This window comes from Mya arenaria, chromosome 13 (assembly GCF_026914265.1).
Source record: "Mya arenaria isolate MELC-2E11 chromosome 13, ASM2691426v1".
In the NCBI taxonomy this organism is placed as follows: Eukaryota; Metazoa; Mollusca; class Bivalvia; order Myida; family Myidae; genus Mya; species Mya arenaria.
Window position 1 is genome coordinate 5,766,049 of NC_069134.1, and position 16,735 is coordinate 5,782,783.

At 32.9% G+C, this 16,735-nt stretch overlaps 1 protein-coding gene and 2 long non-coding RNA genes across 5 annotated transcripts; 2 read left to right on the forward strand and 1 right to left on the reverse strand.

The window, feature by feature from the left end:
• The first annotated feature begins 391 nt into the window (after positions 1-391).
• On the forward strand, positions 392-16,410 carry LOC128214447 (sterile alpha motif domain-containing protein 12-like). Of its 3 annotated transcripts, XM_052920923.1 has the most exons (7): positions 418-435; positions 910-976; positions 2,093-2,186; positions 12,203-12,350; positions 12,686-12,752; positions 13,029-13,105; positions 13,571-16,410. In XM_052920923.1, exons 3-7 carry the CDS (start codon positions 2,127-2,129, stop codon positions 13,639-13,641), a joined length of 423 nt encoding a protein of 140 aa, XP_052776883.1. In that variant the 5' UTR covers positions 418-435; positions 910-976; positions 2,093-2,126; the 3' UTR covers positions 13,642-16,410. The 3 variants fall into 3 exon arrangements, with proteins under 3 accessions (XP_052776882.1, XP_052776883.1, XP_052776884.1); XM_052920922.1 differs by lacking the exon at positions 910-976 and having other exon boundaries at positions 392-435; XM_052920924.1 differs by lacking the exon at positions 418-435 and having other exon boundaries at positions 495-976.
• Positions 5,722-7,680, reverse strand: LOC128214449 (uncharacterized). Its single transcript, XR_008257922.1, has 3 exons — positions 7,505-7,680; positions 6,737-6,897; positions 5,722-6,103 (listed from the first exon to the last, which is right to left on the reverse strand). It is a non-coding gene; the product is annotated as an uncharacterized LOC128214449 (long non-coding RNA).
• Positions 8,447-10,927, forward strand: LOC128214448 (uncharacterized). Its single transcript, XR_008257921.1, has 3 exons — positions 8,447-8,644; positions 9,454-9,551; positions 10,841-10,927. It is a non-coding gene; the product is annotated as an uncharacterized LOC128214448 (long non-coding RNA).
• Positions 16,411-16,735: the final 325 nt, after the last annotated feature.

A 16,735-nucleotide genomic window follows, 5' to 3' on the forward strand; every position in this document is an offset into this window, starting at 1 on the left:
CCATCATGCAGCAGCCAATTTAATAAAAACTGCCGGAAGATAGAGTCGACCGGAATTCATTTTGCAGGAATTTGATGCCTGCATGGAGGACCTCCGACCACTGAGATTTGCCAATTTTTCTGCTCCAGGGATTTGATTTAGACAACACAATGTGCAGTTTGTTTAAATGCCCTGAGTGTGCCCGTATTAAATCCATACATAAGTTGATACGAATAAGAAAGTTTAATAAAACGGACCCAATTTTAATGACCTTTTGGTTGAGATGCAAAATTTAAGCATAAAATATAGCGCCTTTTCTTCTCGGTGCCAACCACCACATTCCCCTTCCTCCCCCCACAAACTCACTTCCGCGATTCGAAGAAATATAGTTGTTTGTAATCCTTTTGCTCTTCTCATAGATAAAATATACTGTAAGCTTTCATTGAAGTTGATCAGGTAAAACAAAAATTTGCTAATTTATTTATTGTATTTGCTTAATTTTGCCTGCTGAGATGGACATTTTAGTGCCTTATTGTAATTTTGATATCATTGGGTTGTGAACCATTCACAATATTTAAAAAGATATCATCGAATTTTCTTAAAATATTGAACTCCGTCTTTTTGACATTTAATCTGTATCACGACGCGCTTATAAAGTTATTATAGGATTACCAATCATTATATTCTTATGATACAATGTCATGTCATACTGTAATGCACCTGCAGATCAAAATATGTCATTAAAAATAAGTTTTCGAGACAATAAAATTGGTTTACCTCCCTCCAAAGTCTTTCAAAAATTCTGCTTAATACTATCATCTATGATGATGTTCAGACAATAAGACTTAACTTAAGAGAATGGAAGAAGTATGATTATTTTTTTCATTTTCCAAAATAGTAATAATTCTTTGCCTTTGATCTTTTACCTAGCAAAACCTAAAGATGCGCGTGCGCCCTCTGACGTCATTTCCCCATGTGCTACATTTTGATCTTTAAGGTATAAACATTGAATGGCATTTAACATTGAATGATATTTTTTTAGAAAAATACTTAACAAAACAAGATGAAACTTCGCAAGTGTGACCAAGGCAAGCCTCTGTATTGATCTAGATCATCGAATAATAGATCACGGTAAACAAAGCCGGTGTACGGGATTTGTGCCCTGTTCGGAAATGTACCGTCAACCAATACTGTGGTTGCACTTTGTCATTACTGTATTGCCTGATGTAAAAAAAAATATTTATTTTTTTTAAATTCCGGGAGATTTTTATCTATATTTTATGGCATGTATGATGTTTGAATGAATGACACCGTCAGAAATGTCATAGACCACTTTTCCCATATATTCTATTCCTATTATAGACAATTGACCTTTTTCCACGGGAAATAAAACTGATTTCTGTGTTCATCTTGAATCTAATTGAAGCTGATATGTGTTTTAGTATCCTTTTAAGTAATGCAAACTTGTGCTACTTTCCATTCAGTTTTTTATTAAGATTTAAACTACGGTCAAGATAAGCACCAGCATCCCAGTTTTTAAATGGTTATATAAATGTGTATTTGTCATCTGTATTTATGTCTTTACCATGTGCTAATTCACTACTTTAATACTTTAATAAGGTAAAAAAAAATTGATACTTAAATGTGCTCACTTATGCTGTTATACTTGTTTGTATGTTATATATGCTTGTTACAATATGTAGTCGGTCAATAGCTTATAATTCATAGCTAAGGTTTCTCTGTTATGTCATACCGATTGAAAATAAAATTTGATTTGATTTGTTTCACGACCCAAAAAGTAATATGGGAAGAAAGGTCCACTTGTCTACTCAACTTTTTTACATTGTTAAAAAATTTTTTTAGAATAAAAATAAACTAACCACATCCACAGTAGGAGTATCAACAATATGATGAACATGTTAACTAAACAAAATCTATATTAAAATGATGGCTCCTTTTGAATAGGCGACACATCCAATTCTGTGGAATTGTTACAAGGTTATAGTATCTGCAAACTGAAGTAATTCATAAACATTGACATTGTGTTTTTACTTCCTATTTCATTGTTTTTGTGAATAATATTATGCTTCTTATCCTTCACTGAACATTCCAGGATGTCTTGAATGTAGGGGATAAGTTTAGCAAGAATGGCTGATGATACAAGAGATGAGAAAGTACAGGAACCTGCTTCTGTTGCTGCAACTAAGGTAAGTAACATTGAGCATTGTAAGAACTGGGGAAAAAAGACTTCCATACATGTATGTACCACTTTATCCACTAACAAAACAAAAACGCCCTTTAATATAGTACAGGTTAGATTGTTTTTAAGACGGTAACATATATATTAATACATATAACAGTCTATTATCTGAAGTCGGAATATGACATTAAATATAGAACGTGCAGTTTCATTAACATTTTCTTGGTTCGGCCAATGTATGAGTATAAGTCATAAAATCTAAGATAAGAAGGTATTTTTCAGTATAGATATGAAGTTGAAAATTGATAATACCCTTGGTTCATACATTTGTGGTCCTGTTTTATCGAGTACCTATACAAACTTACCTTTGCCATGCATGCATTGCTAAGCCTTCTTTGTTGACAATATACTTTTCATTACTAATACATGAACAAACCCACCTTTGCCATGCATGCATGGCAAAGCCCCTTTGCCATGCATGCATGGCTAAGCCTCCTTTGTTGACAATAAACTTTTCATTAATAAGACATGAACAAACCCACCTTTGCCATGCATGCATGGCAAAGCCCCTTTGCCATGCATGCATGGCTAAGCTTCCTTTGTTGACAATAAACTTTTCATTAATAAGACATGAACAAACCCACCTTTGCCATGCATGCATGGCAAAGCCCCTTTGCCATGCATGCATGGCTAAGCCTCCTTTGTTGACAATAAACTTTTCATTACTAAGACATGAACAAACCCACCTTTGCCATGCATGCATGGCAAAGCCCCTTTGCCATGCATGCATGGCTAAGCCTCCTTTGTTGGCAATAAACTTTTCATTACTAAGACATGAACAAACCCACCTTTGCCATGCATGCATGGCTAAGCCTCCTTTGTTGACAATAAACTTTTCATTAATAAGACATGAACAAACCAACCTTTGCCATGCATGCATGCATGGCAAAGCCTCCTTTGTTGACAACAAACTTTTCATTACTTATATATGAACAAACCCCCTTTGCCATGCATGCATGGACCAAGCTTCCTTTGTTGGCAATATACTTTTCATTACTTATACATGAACAAACCCCCTTTGTCCATGCATGCATGTTCTAAGACTAATTTGTTGGCAAATAAATTTTCACTATAATACATGGACAAACCATGAACCTTTGGCCATGCATGCATGGACTAAGCCTACTTTGTTGATAAATACTCTTTTCATTACCTATACATGCACAAATCCACCTTTGTTCATGCATGCATCCATGGACCAAGCCTCATTTGTTGACAAATACAATTTTTGTAACCATTTAATACTTATTGGTACCATTTTCAAAGCTTGCATTGACCAAGTGTAATTTCCACATTAGATCCATGGGTAAAACTGAATATCTTAATTTAGGGTTGACACTTTATGACCAAACTTTGTGTGAAGAAAGAGCTTATGTTGACCTTTCATTGGATCCTGAGCCCCAGAGGTAAACGTCAAGTTAAGTATAAATAAAAATAGAAAAACAGTTGAAATAGAATATTTTTATCGAAGTTTATATATACTTTTCATGATATTTAACATCCCCCCACCCCAACAATTCTGGTCAAAATAGCCTTTATTGTTAAAAATTGCTGTGATTGCCACAAAATCGCAGTCAACTAGAAAAATATAAGAAAAATCTGTTTCAACCTCAAAAACATAGTTAATACTTGAAAATACGTTTTGTCTCCATGTTTTTTAATGAATGAGCAAACAACTATGTCATTTTTCCTGTGTTCTGACTGACACACACATTTAATTTGCAATTATACTGAACACATAATTTACAAAATGTTTAGTAAAATTAATATGACTTTGCCTTAAGTAATGTTCACATGGGACTTTCTTTTATAAAAACATTCTATTTATGATGCTTTGCAAATCATATTTCGAGAATAAAAATATTAAAGTAAAACTTTTAGAATTTGCTTACATGCATTAATGAAGAATGGACAAACCTGCTACTTTTAAAGTGTATTATGTGAAGTATATTTTTTTTTTTCCATTTTACATGAAACTGCCATCTCAAAAGAAATAATATTGCTGGCTGTCATGAATCTGCACTTATTTCTTAACAAAGGAAATTCAATGATCATGCCTCTCATTTTCAATGATTAATTCATTTTTTTCAAAAATGAACAATGTTGACAGATATATGTACACTAAAAAGTGATTAAAAAGTATTATCCTGGCAGTAAGTTATGATAGAGAATTTCAATACATACTACAGCCACCTTTTCAAGAAGTGTATGCCAAAATACCTTTAGATCATGTGCAGTAATCAATAAGCAACTAAGATTAGGAACTAAGACTTGATTGGCATGTGTATTTAGCTGACCAATAGGCTGAATGAAATCACTGGTTTTAAGATAAGGATAAGATCAATATTGAATAAGAAAAATGAAACTAATTGGTTTTAAACAGATACAATCTCAATACAGATATCAAAATAAGGCCATTTTTTTATAAATTGGTCAACAGATTTCTTTTGTAAAATGTTAGACAGGTGGTGATGTGAAAAATAAGAAAAAAAAAGGATTTCATACTCATCTTTTTTTTACAATAGAAGTGAATATATATTTTTCACAGCGTTTGTGGCCAAACCCAAAACCAAACGATAAAAATTAACAACAAAAAGGAAAGACATGTTCATAGATACATATGAATGACATTTGAAATGCTTTGATTTCTTATGCAACAAAATGTCTGCAATGCCTCAATATTATAATGAATATTGATATGTTCAAATGCTCACTTTGTCATACACATATTTTTGGCTTTACAGTCCAATGTTCTCACCTACCAATTTCAAATCTAAGTTATTGTAATCATTATATAAGCATATTATACACTTCCAATTTCAAATAATGTCACATTAAAAGTCAATATTATTACAACCTTTAGTTATAGTGTCACTTTTTCAATATTTTTTTAAAAAACAAATAACCCAAAAAAAAATTGGAGGAGGGGGGACTTTTCGAAATAATTGGGCGGTAGATCGGTTTACCAATTTATTAAAAAAGAAAGGCCTAAACTCAAAAAAAGTTAATAAGTTTATAAAGAATGTAATGCTTAATTTTCATTCAATGAAATCGTTCCAAAAAAAATGTATACTTTGGATTTAATAAATTACCAATGATCTCATTCACCATTGATTTAAAACAAATGATCAAATGAGGAAGTATTTTAATAATTATGGAAATTAACATTTCTTCATTTCAAAGGACAAGTAACATCTTTAAAGCAACTGTGCACCAGATGATTAATTTGCAAGAAAAAAAGAAAATTGTCGAAAACTGACATACTTGGTATTTATGTGTACAATGCATTGAAACTAACCAACTGAAGTACCACATAGTTCACAATTTTATTTAAGTTTAGCAGTTGTTTCATATCTTTCCATTAAAAAAGATTACTGGGTATGTCTACCTAGTAGAATTCATTCCTAAAGCGTGATTGGCTATTCAATGCTATCACGTGATATCAGGTATAATAGTTTAAATATACCACTCGTTTGAAGTAAGCATTCGTAGCACAGTGGACTGCAATTTAGGCGACACAGGATTGAATCCGGTCTTTGACACAATTTTTTTTTTTACATTTTTGTACCTTTTTTACAATTATGATATCACAGCTTAACACATTCCATTATACAGACAATCCTCAGATTTGTTACAGAAAAAACTTTTTTTGATGCCAATCTGGTGTACAATCCCTTCAACTGCATTTTTATGTCTATGAGGTATTTTGTTTTTTTAAAAAGAACATTTGATGAGGTAGTGTTGCCTCCACAGATAGTCTTGTAGGCCTGTTATTGTCTGTATGAAAGCTTTTGTTTCTCGAAGAACACAGCACTTTCTGCATTTGTGACTTTGTAGACTGCTCCTGGCTAACTGGCTCACATCCTGCATACAAATAGACCCGTATTGAAACACATGATAAGAAACAAACATACATAAAATCATGAAAATATTTGAAGTGAAAAAATTGCTGCCCCTGTTAGTTGGAATAGCTGGACCATTATGATATAATTTAACAAATACACCACAGTGATCTTAACTTTTTACATTTAAGCTTCACAATTTCATAGGCTTGCTACAAATTTCCTCGAATATTATTACTTCATTTTTTTTTATACATATTGATAATATATCTTTACAAAATCACTATAAATACTGATACTAGTCACCAATGCTTACTTTTTCATTTTTTTTGTGATATCAATACTGTAAACAGTGGTCGAAATTAGCACAAGCCCGCAAGCCCTGCACTGGTTAAATGTCTTTCGGGCTTGCTCAAATTCTGAATTTTATATAGCAGGGTTTGTTCAAAAATTTGATGCCAAGCAATAGTATAATAATTTGGGCTTGTTGATCCAAAAGTCTAATTTCGATGACTGTGTAAATAGATAAATTGGAATGGCAAAAGCTTGTTACTGGTTGTAAGACTCAGGCATTTTTTTTACATCACTGATCCAAAATTTGCAGAAAGAAAGCAGGCCATACTCAAAAGATTTTAAAAAAATAACAAAAATATACCTTTGTCCTGAACAATTAGATTTTCAAACTGTTTTTTTCCCCTCGGTTACAAGGAGCCAACAACCAAACCAGCTCGGGATCATTTTGGCCAAGGGGACAGGTTTGGCACAGCTGGTTACAACCACCTGTGTTAGTGTTTTGGCATTAAAGAGGTTGAGGACCTGCAAAAGGGAAAATCAAATTAATTTTTGTACGAAAACATCAAATTTTGATATATTATTTATAATATAAATTATGTACAGTTCGATTTAATATCATGACTGTAATATCATGTTCTATTTTTGAAAACTTACTAGAGCATGACTCCATATTGTCGTCTCTTTAACTGGTAGTGTAAACATGCCACTTTTAGGTTGTTTGTAAGAACTCGACTTCGTAGCAAAGTTAAGTTCATGTTTATTCTACTTTCCTTTAAACATTTTGGGGTCTAGAAAAAGCCACTCGCAAAATTTTGCGAGCTTGAATAAAAGTCACTCGCAATTTGCAAATGCCGCTCGCAATTTGCGAGTATGCGAGTCTAAATTTGAACCCTGCAATAATTTTAAAACCTGCATGTGAAAAATAAGAAAATAGAACCAGTGGTCGAAATTAGCACAAGCCTGCAAGCCCTGCACTGGTTAAATGTCTTTCGGGCTTGCTCAAATTCTGAATTTTATATAGCAGGGTTTGTTCAAAAATTTGATGCCAAGAAATAGTATAATAATTAGGGCTTGTTGATTCAAAAGTCTAATTTCGATGACTGTAGAACCAGATTATTTCATTATTTACCTCTTTTTTTCCATACCCTGGTAGTGCCAATCAGTCTGGAGCTTTGCATGACTATGCCCGGCAATAACTGTATCCATAGTATTAACTTGCCACTTGTCACAGTAAGGAGCATCATAAATTTCTTGTGTAATCCTAGAAAGTGTCATTATTACATTTATTACATACTGACATAGAAAATCCTTAGCAATAAATATTACAGTGTCATGAGAAATTGAATAAAAATGACAAAAAATTTAAAACTTATTACATTTGTGGCAAATCTTAAGCACCAGTCAATTGTAAGGCCCCTCCCCCCCTCCCCCAGGTCTGGGGGTATACCGGGGATAGTTGGGGAAATGGGCCATGTTTTACCTTTCAGGTGGCCACGCAGTGCTGGGTGAATGCAGTTGTTTTGTCTTCGCTTTAAATATAGCGGGGGGGGAATGGGCCTTACCTAGGCCAGGGTCCCTGTGATGCAGCTGCATTTGGTGCAAATTTACCATCGTTTTGTCCCTGCAGGACGGGAGTTTTAGCTGGGGTTGGCTGGATCGAAGGTCAATTGATGTCCCTGCTAATCCCTAGACCTTGGGGGGGGGGGGGGAGGTGGGGCTTGGTTACAATTGACTGGTGCATAATACTGACAGTTCATCAAAATAAGTTTAAACTTAAACAAGTTTATGCCGTTAATTAGAAAATAAACACATTTAACATACTAAGAGCCTCATGCCTCTCAGCCTGATGGATCACAGCCAAATTTATATTTCTCATTAATTAAGAATATGTTTGATAACCAAATAACAACTGGCAACATTCATTTTAGTAATAAAAACAACCATCAAATTTATTAATATTAAATTATTACTGTTATTAATATTAAAAAACAATACTAGTGGTATACTGTATAATAAGTTCACTTTATATATTTCTCATAAATAAAAATGTTGCTACTTACCACAACATAAACCAAAAATCTTAAACTGCATCAACTTTCCTGTTTACATCAAATGATCAGCAGAAGTAAATCATGTGTGATGTAGCTGATAATCTGGGGCACCAAAGGGGAAATTTCAAGTTGATGACATCATAATGTGCATGACATGCAGTATTGATGACATCACAGATTTTGGAACTCAGCCAATTCTCTCAGGACAGTGTCTGCTGGTATGTATATTTTTGTTTATAAATATTATTTTTGTATTGATTGTGAATTTTGGCTTTTATTTATTTATTAAAAATAATATAAAAAATGTTTCTTTTTATCAAATTTTTAATTTATGAAAAATATCTATACAGTATTGTGTTTGGATAAGTTAAACTAGAAAAATGTGAAATGATGAAAGAACTGTTCAGTGTATTGGTAAAAACCCCAAACAGTTTCCTTTCAAAGCTAATTTTAAAAAGATGTTTGTTAAACAATATCCCCCCCCCCCTGCAGGCTATGTTGTCAGGATTATATGGACAATTGATTTGCAGGGGCTTAGCCAGTCTGTACTGAATGTTATGCACAAATGTGGGAGGGGGATATCCCTGTAACCGTAGGGGGTTCAGGGCGGGCTACTCCCGAACGGAAAATGGAACTACCAAGTGATTTTTTAGGCTCTTTAAGCTATCTAGCACAGATAAACAATGCTTTTATAGCAGTTGATCATCCCTTTAAGGCTTTATTCTGATGTCAATACATAACTTAGCCCTCGACTTTGATCCCATGTTTGGCCATTTTTCTAATTGATGTTACAGACGTGCGTTGGTGCGTAACGCTGGCTACGCCCCTGATTTGTCCAGCATGAGTATGACCAATCAAAGTGTGATGACCTTATGTCCAGGTGTTGTGAAACTCAGACAAGCTTTGTTCTACCGACGGACCTAAGGACAGACCCATCGACTGACATCTGCAAAACAATATACCCCTCTTCTTCAAAGGGGGCCATAAAAATTCAGATTTATGTATCAGTAATGCTCTGATTTTACAGAGCCAGGCCGAATGTGGATTACCTGTCTTCACCGAATCCTATCCTGGTACAGTCTGAGCATAGAAATTTGCAGATACCGACTTATTGAGAACCAAGATGTAAGTTTTAGACTTTTTATTGCATACTGATTTTTAGCTAGACTATTCAAAAATAGGTGGGCTATACTACTCGCCCCAGCGTCGGATTAAAGTTTTAGGGCAAGTTTGGGATTTTCACTTATAAGACCAATACCCTTCATTCAATTGACTTAATACTACACACAGTTGTTCAAGGCCATCACATGATGAGGTTAGATAACTCCATATTATTCTTTACACAGATTATGGCCCCTGATTGACTATGGACTATGGAACTTAGGTTAAAGTAACTTAGGTTAAGTTTAAGGGCAGGTTGGGATATTTATAAATAACTTCTATACCCTTTGTTCAATTGACTTAATACTTCACACAGTTGTTCAGGACCATCACACAATGAGGTTACATAACTCCATATTATCCTTAATACAAGTTATGGCCCCTGATTGACTTAGGTTAAAGTTTAAGGGCAGGTTAAAGTTTTAGGGCAAGTTGGGATATTCACTTAAAACTCCAGTACCATTCATTCAATTGACTTAATACTTCACACAGTTGTTCAGAGCCATCACATAATGAGCTTAAATAACTCCATATTATATTTTATACAATTTATGGCCCCTGTCGAGATGGACCTTAGGTTAAAGTTTAAGGGCAGGTTGTGATATTTATTAATAACTTCTATACCCTTCATTCAATTGACTTAATACTTAACCCAATTGTTCAGGACCATCACCTAATGAGGTTACATAACTCCATATCTTTAATACAAGCATGACCCCTGATTGACTTGGTTAAGTTTTAGGCAAGTAAAAGTTAAGGCCAAGTTGGGATTTAAATAAAAAAACTTCTATACCTTTCATTCAATGCACTTAATCAAATTCAAAATTAGTGTGCTGTTTTACAAAGGCTCTTGTTTTATAACCAGCAATTTGTGCAGTCTCTTACATTTTACTGTTATTTGTTGTTATTATAGTTGAATTTAGCAAATCAAATAAAGGGAGAAAGCCCAGCAAGGCGAATGGCCAAGAACAGCATTTTTTGGTTGTTAAATAGTTGATGTTCCAAATAACTTGATTTAATACTTGATGTTCGCAATAATTTAATTCAATCTTTGATAATTGCAATCAATTAACTCACTGGGGATGTAGATGCATGTTTCTTTGTGCAAACTTTTATAGTAAATCACAAAGGCATTATAACAACCAAAATATTAACATTTAAGGAACTTTTTCCAGTCTGCAATATTGTGACCTCGTATAGATATAAAAATAAATAAATATTTTGTAATAATTGGCATTTTATTGACTTTTCAGATCTGGGAGTTTTCAACAGACAAGAGGACCTGGATATTCTGCTACATGTGACACTGACGCAAACTGTGTTGTACTTTTACATCAATATGACATTATAAAAATGTTTGGACTCATATGCCATTGCTTGAATCAAAATTAAATTGATAATAAATTTATATAACTCTGATATCTATTTTTTCCTCAAACACTTACTTATTAGAACTGTTAAAACAAAAAAAAAGTTGAGACTCCAAAATTATTGTCTTTTAACTTCTCAAAAGTGAATACTATATAATCCTTATGAGTATATGAAATATCAACTGTGGAGTTATTGGGAGGACAATATGAATTTAATTATATATTGGAAGTAAGCTCCATCAGGAAATACTCGAGTAAGTTTAATGAGGATCTGATGGAAAATAGCTTCAGACCACTTGTTATATTAAAAAGGGCCATAACTCCAAAGAGAAAGTTTTGTTAATATTGTATGTTGAATGGTCAAGTCAGAGAGAGAAAAATGTCAAGGTAACAGGTGTCAATGGCTCAATGCTCAAGTACTGGTAACAAAGAGGCTTAGCCATGCATGCATGGCAAAGGGGCTTTGCCATGCATGCATGGCAAAGGTGGGTTTGTTCATGTCTTAGTAATGAAAAGTATATTGTCAACAAAGGAGGCTTAGCCATGCATGCATGGCAAAGGGGCTTTGCCATGCATGCATGGCAAAGGTGGGTTTGTTCATGTATTAGTAATGAAAAGTATATTGTCAACAAAGGAGGCTTAGCCATGCATGCATGGCAAAGGAGGCTTAGCCATGCATGCATGGCAAAGGTGGGTTTGTTCATGTATTAGTAATGAAAAGTTTATTGTCAACAAAGGAGGCTTAGCCATGCATGCATGGCAAAGGTAAGTTTGTACAGGTACTCAATAAAACAGGACCACAAATGTATGAACCAAGGGTATTATCAATTTTCAACTTCATATCTATACTGAAAAATACCTTCTTATCTTAGATTTTATGACTTGTACTCATACATTGGCCGAACCAAGAAAATGTTAATGAAACTGCACGTTCTATATTTAATGTCATATTCCGACTTCAGATAATAGACTGTTATATATAACATTTGGTAATTCAGCACTTTCTTAATAAAAACTTAAAAATGATTTAAATATTATTTTTATATTTTAGATAATTATTGCTTAGTATTGGTTTTAAATGAACTTAACCTGAAATATGATTTATTAATTCCTCCTTAAGGTAATGTCAGTTTTGAGGTAATGACAGTTTTGAGGTAATGACAGTTTTGAGGTTATGATAGTTTCCAGTGAAACAATTCCTTTGATGTTATGGAAAAAGCAAATGAAGTCTTGTTTTACTCTTAGCCTGCTAGCACCGGAAAGAAGGTAACTCGCAGCAAGACAAAGCCTCTATACTTCTGGACTAGCGCTGATGTAAACAAGTGGCTGAAGAAGCATGGCGGCCACTGCCATGAGCTGTACGGACAGCTCTTCCTAGAGCAGGAGGTCACAGGTAAGAAATGACATGGTGAGCTCGCCACTGTAAGTTATCTATTAGTTTAATGAATGTTTAATTAGATAACCAACTAACATCAGATCAAATGTATTCACTTATAAAGATTAATGTGGATTGTTTAATATGTATGGAATTGCTTACAATTCAGCAGAATGTACTATTGATTATGGTGTCAAACTGTTAAAAATATTGTAAATTGTTTACATATTCAAGTCATAAATATATAATCTTCATAGTCTTATAATTGTACTTAATTGCACTAAAGCCATATAATATCTTTTAAGCTTGTTCTGGAACTTATATGCTGGTGCTTCTATTGTTTAAACCTTTAGGGAGATCCCTGATCAGGCTCACAGAGTACAAGTTGGAGAAGATTGGTATTTTGAATCTTCAACACAGGTACTATTATTATACATTGTAATAATGTTGTACTACTGATCTTAAAAGCCTAACATTTGCATCTATTATTCTTTCTTGCATTTTCTTAAAATTGTTAAATACAATGGCTTGCTACCATTGTCTTTATGCCTTATCATTTCAGCATATTTTCACCATTACTCATTTAAGCACAGATTCGAAATATGTAATTATTTGAGTTTTAAAGCTATTTTTGCTCTGCTCTGTGTTGTAATTCACCTTGAAGTGCAACCTCTATAACATACATGTACTTTTTAGACAGGAGTTGATGCATTACGTCTTAAAGCTGCGGTTGAAACATGAGGGCACAGATCTGAAAAATCTAGACCAACGAGGTTTGTTATTGAGAGTTCATTATGTATGATGTGTGATGAAATTTTTAAAATAACTAGTGGATGGCTGAAACAAAATATGGGATTTAGTTGATTCTAGAGGTTTGGTTATATATATATCAAATCAAGACTACATTAAAAGGCCTTTATAGTAATAGAAACAGATGAATATTATAAACTAAAAGCTAGAAGTGTTATGAAAACATTGATGAGAAGATCTTATAAAACTGAAGCGAAACCTTATTGTGTACACAAGATATCTACAGCAGCGCAGTAACCAAATAGATGTACAGTCGTATACCAATACCTCATGTCAAAGTCAGACACATTTTAATATAACACTCTCTGAAGTAGCATGCAAGATAATGAAGGATATCAGCTGAATATGATGAAAATATATGTTTTAGGTCAAATGTTTTCCCTGAATATAAGAGAGTATTACAGTTGTAGTTTATTTCCTTGTTACAGGGTCAGGATTTGAGCTTCCCGTACCAGACATAAAACGCCAGTCTGTGAAGAAGAAAGACGATAAAAGATAAGACATGCTTTCATACTAGTGTATTGTACAGCTGGCATACTACAGTCTCGCCAACATCAAACCTTGTGTGTGACACCCAGCAACACTGTGATTGTAACACTTTTACATAAAACTCTGGCTTTGCATGTCCAGTAATATTTAAATTTAACTGTTTCCGAAAATCACCAGTCCAGCCTACATGACATTATACATGTTATGTTATTGCAACACTAAGAAGCATTTAAGTGATACATTTCTTTACATCAAAAAACCATTGAATGTTTATTTTATATCCTTATTTCCACCTGTGCAAGCGCCATTGAATCATTGTACATTTCAGTACAACTCACCTAATGCTTTGAGGAATTCATAATGTTCATAAAAAGCTGATGATATATTCCTGCGCAATTGTTTTCTTTATTTGTTTAAAATAATGATTGTATTTTCTACGTGGGCTGATAATAGTTTGTTACAAGATACATACCGTATTAAAATGAATGGGGACCAAGCAGTGTATGCACTATTCTCTATCTTTTGAATCATTTTATTGTTATTTGAAACTAGATAAGTAAAATAAACACTCTTGTTATAAAGGCTTTATATAGTGTAGCAATGGTAATATTCATTCTTTAATATATTGTCATATTTTCAGACCAATTAAGTGTGATGTTGTTTTAACCTATATTAATACTTTTATAATTGAAATTGACAGTTATCAAAACACTATATATAGATATACTTGTAGTATATGAATATTAAAAGCCTTCATTTACTGCACACATGTATCAATGCTATTATTATGTACACTACTGAAGTGTGTCTCTATGGCAACCATGGTCATGGGTTTAACAACAAACTGTAGTAAAATACTTTAATGCTGACATGTCTTAGATTCAATACATTGTTGCAATTATGAAATCAATAAAATCATCAGTTGAGCGCAAAGAGGGTACATGAAATGTTTTAAATAATTGTCTAGTTATAGCCTTAAATGTGGTAAAATCATTTACTTTGGATTTCAAACTTATGAAAAAGTCAAGTTGTAAAAAAATTCTATAGTTTTCGTGAATGCTGGTTCAAAAAAATAATTGTTAGAGCCATTGATTTGAATTAAATGAAAACATGCTCTAGAGAGATGAAAGATAAATACAAAAAAGTCTTTATTGTTGAATGTGCAATTGAATTGAGTATGCATTTTAATAAAACTATTTTTTTAATTGGATATACACCCATTATATGGTTATCATAAAAAAATCTTGGAATTCAATAAAGTTAGAAGTGTTTACTTATTACAAGCCGTAGCAACAGACAACTATCATGTTTACAAAAGTGTATTTTTTTGTTGTATGGTTCAAGTCTTTGAAATTGCATACATAATGTAGAGAGAGATTCTTTATTTCCTCCAATATGAAGAGACGTGACAAATTATAACCAGAATTTGTCACAAAGAAACATATAGGACAAAATGTTACATGCAATTTATACAACAAATGATGGACAATCTTTCTGAAAACAAAACATTTTAGTTCTAATGTCTAGCTGTAATGGATTGAATACCTTCTCTAAACGGAAATTACCTTGACATATCAGAGGTATTTAGTGCATGAAGACTGAAGTAGATGATTAGATGTAAAACTAGTAATTATAATAAACATTTTTCTTGAGTTTTGCTTGGTTAAAATGTAGTTGTTGGAAAATTCAGGTATTCTGTAGGAACAAGACTATTTTGATACAGAAGGAAATATAACTGTAGAAGATGCGCATGTTGCATCGTGGCATTTAGCTTCCATACGCGTATTAGCTGTTTCAGCAGCATTTTTATTGTGCAATACATACTACATTTGTATATTCTTATTTAATAAAATATAACTATAAATTTATATGTTTGCATCATTTTTATCTCATGTGATAATGTTTTTAAGAAAAAGTTGAGGGAAAATGTGATAGTCATTGTTTTGTTTTGTTTTTATTGACATCAGTATCAGTGTGCAAAATTGACCACAACTCCAAAATTGTTCGAGATAATTAAATGAAACTTGACACTCATCGAGACAATATGCATATGTTAAGCAAATCCAAACTAGGGCTTTTTTCAAGTAATGCTCTATGTTCGACTGCACACAAGAATAAGTGTTCACTCCTGGATGGTCTTGTATATATCAAATGTGTACATGTGTATATGCTAATAAAGAATGAGTGTTCAATATAATTACCATTATGTTATTTGTGATTGACACTTATTTACTTAATTAAAGTTCAGTTATTATTGAATTTTTATTATTGTTCAAAATGCAATATTCTATTTGAGTTAAAATTTCAAATGTGGAATTTTCATTGAACTTATTCACTATTTGGTGTAAAAGTCACGGCTTTTTTCAGCTGAAAAAGCAAATTTTAGAAATAAAATCATTATTATGTTTTTCTTAAAAATCACACAAGGTACATAGACACCCTCTATTGAAGACAAGTGTATTGTATATTGGAAAAGTTTTCATCTATTTGGAATAAATCTGCATTTTCCCTAAGTGCTTAAGTTTTCAATTCCGAAGACCCAGACTGTGGAAAAATAATTGCATAATAAAGGTTCCATAGCATTGGTTTTGCAGGGCTGAATATTGTTGAATGTCTTGATTACGTATTGAAATATTTTACATTCAGCTGACAGGTGCACATGTTGTGAACATTATATATCTTGTTGTGAGCATTGTTGGTGTACATTTAACTACAATTATTTTTATATATTAAAATGTATTATATGTGCACAATGTATTAAAATAAATATAACAGCTTGCCTTATGTTTTCTGATGTTACATAGAAACTAGAATGCTGCCTCAAGTGACATTTAATTCTTCCCAAAACTTTTCAAATTGTGATGAAAAGTTCATTCCTTTTAAGCTTGACTATTTAAAGAATTTAGAGAGCTATACTACCCATACTAGTGTAGGCGTCGGCGACACACCTTCTTTAAGGTTTTGTAAGCACCTTTAAGTCATTATCTCAGCAAGTTCATCATGTATTGCATTGAAACACTAGATATGTGTTCAAACTATCCAACCTACTTAATCAATGAAGTTGGATAACAACACTACATGTATTTTGAATATAATGCAAAATA

Bases quoted from the DNA above. Each gene is read 5' to 3' on its own strand.
- LOC128214447 (XM_052920922.1), top strand. From the start codon at position 2,127: ATGGCTGATGATACAAGAGATGAGAAAGTACAGGAACCTGCTTCTGTT. The intron at 12,351-12,685 runs GTAAGAAATGAC...TTAAACCTTTAG, and splicing joins CCTAGAGCAGGAGGTCACAG to GGAGATCCCTGATCAGGCTC. The intron at 13,106-13,570 runs GTTTGTTATTGA...TCCTTGTTACAG, and splicing joins GAAAAATCTAGACCAACGAG to GGTCAGGATTTGAGCTTCCC.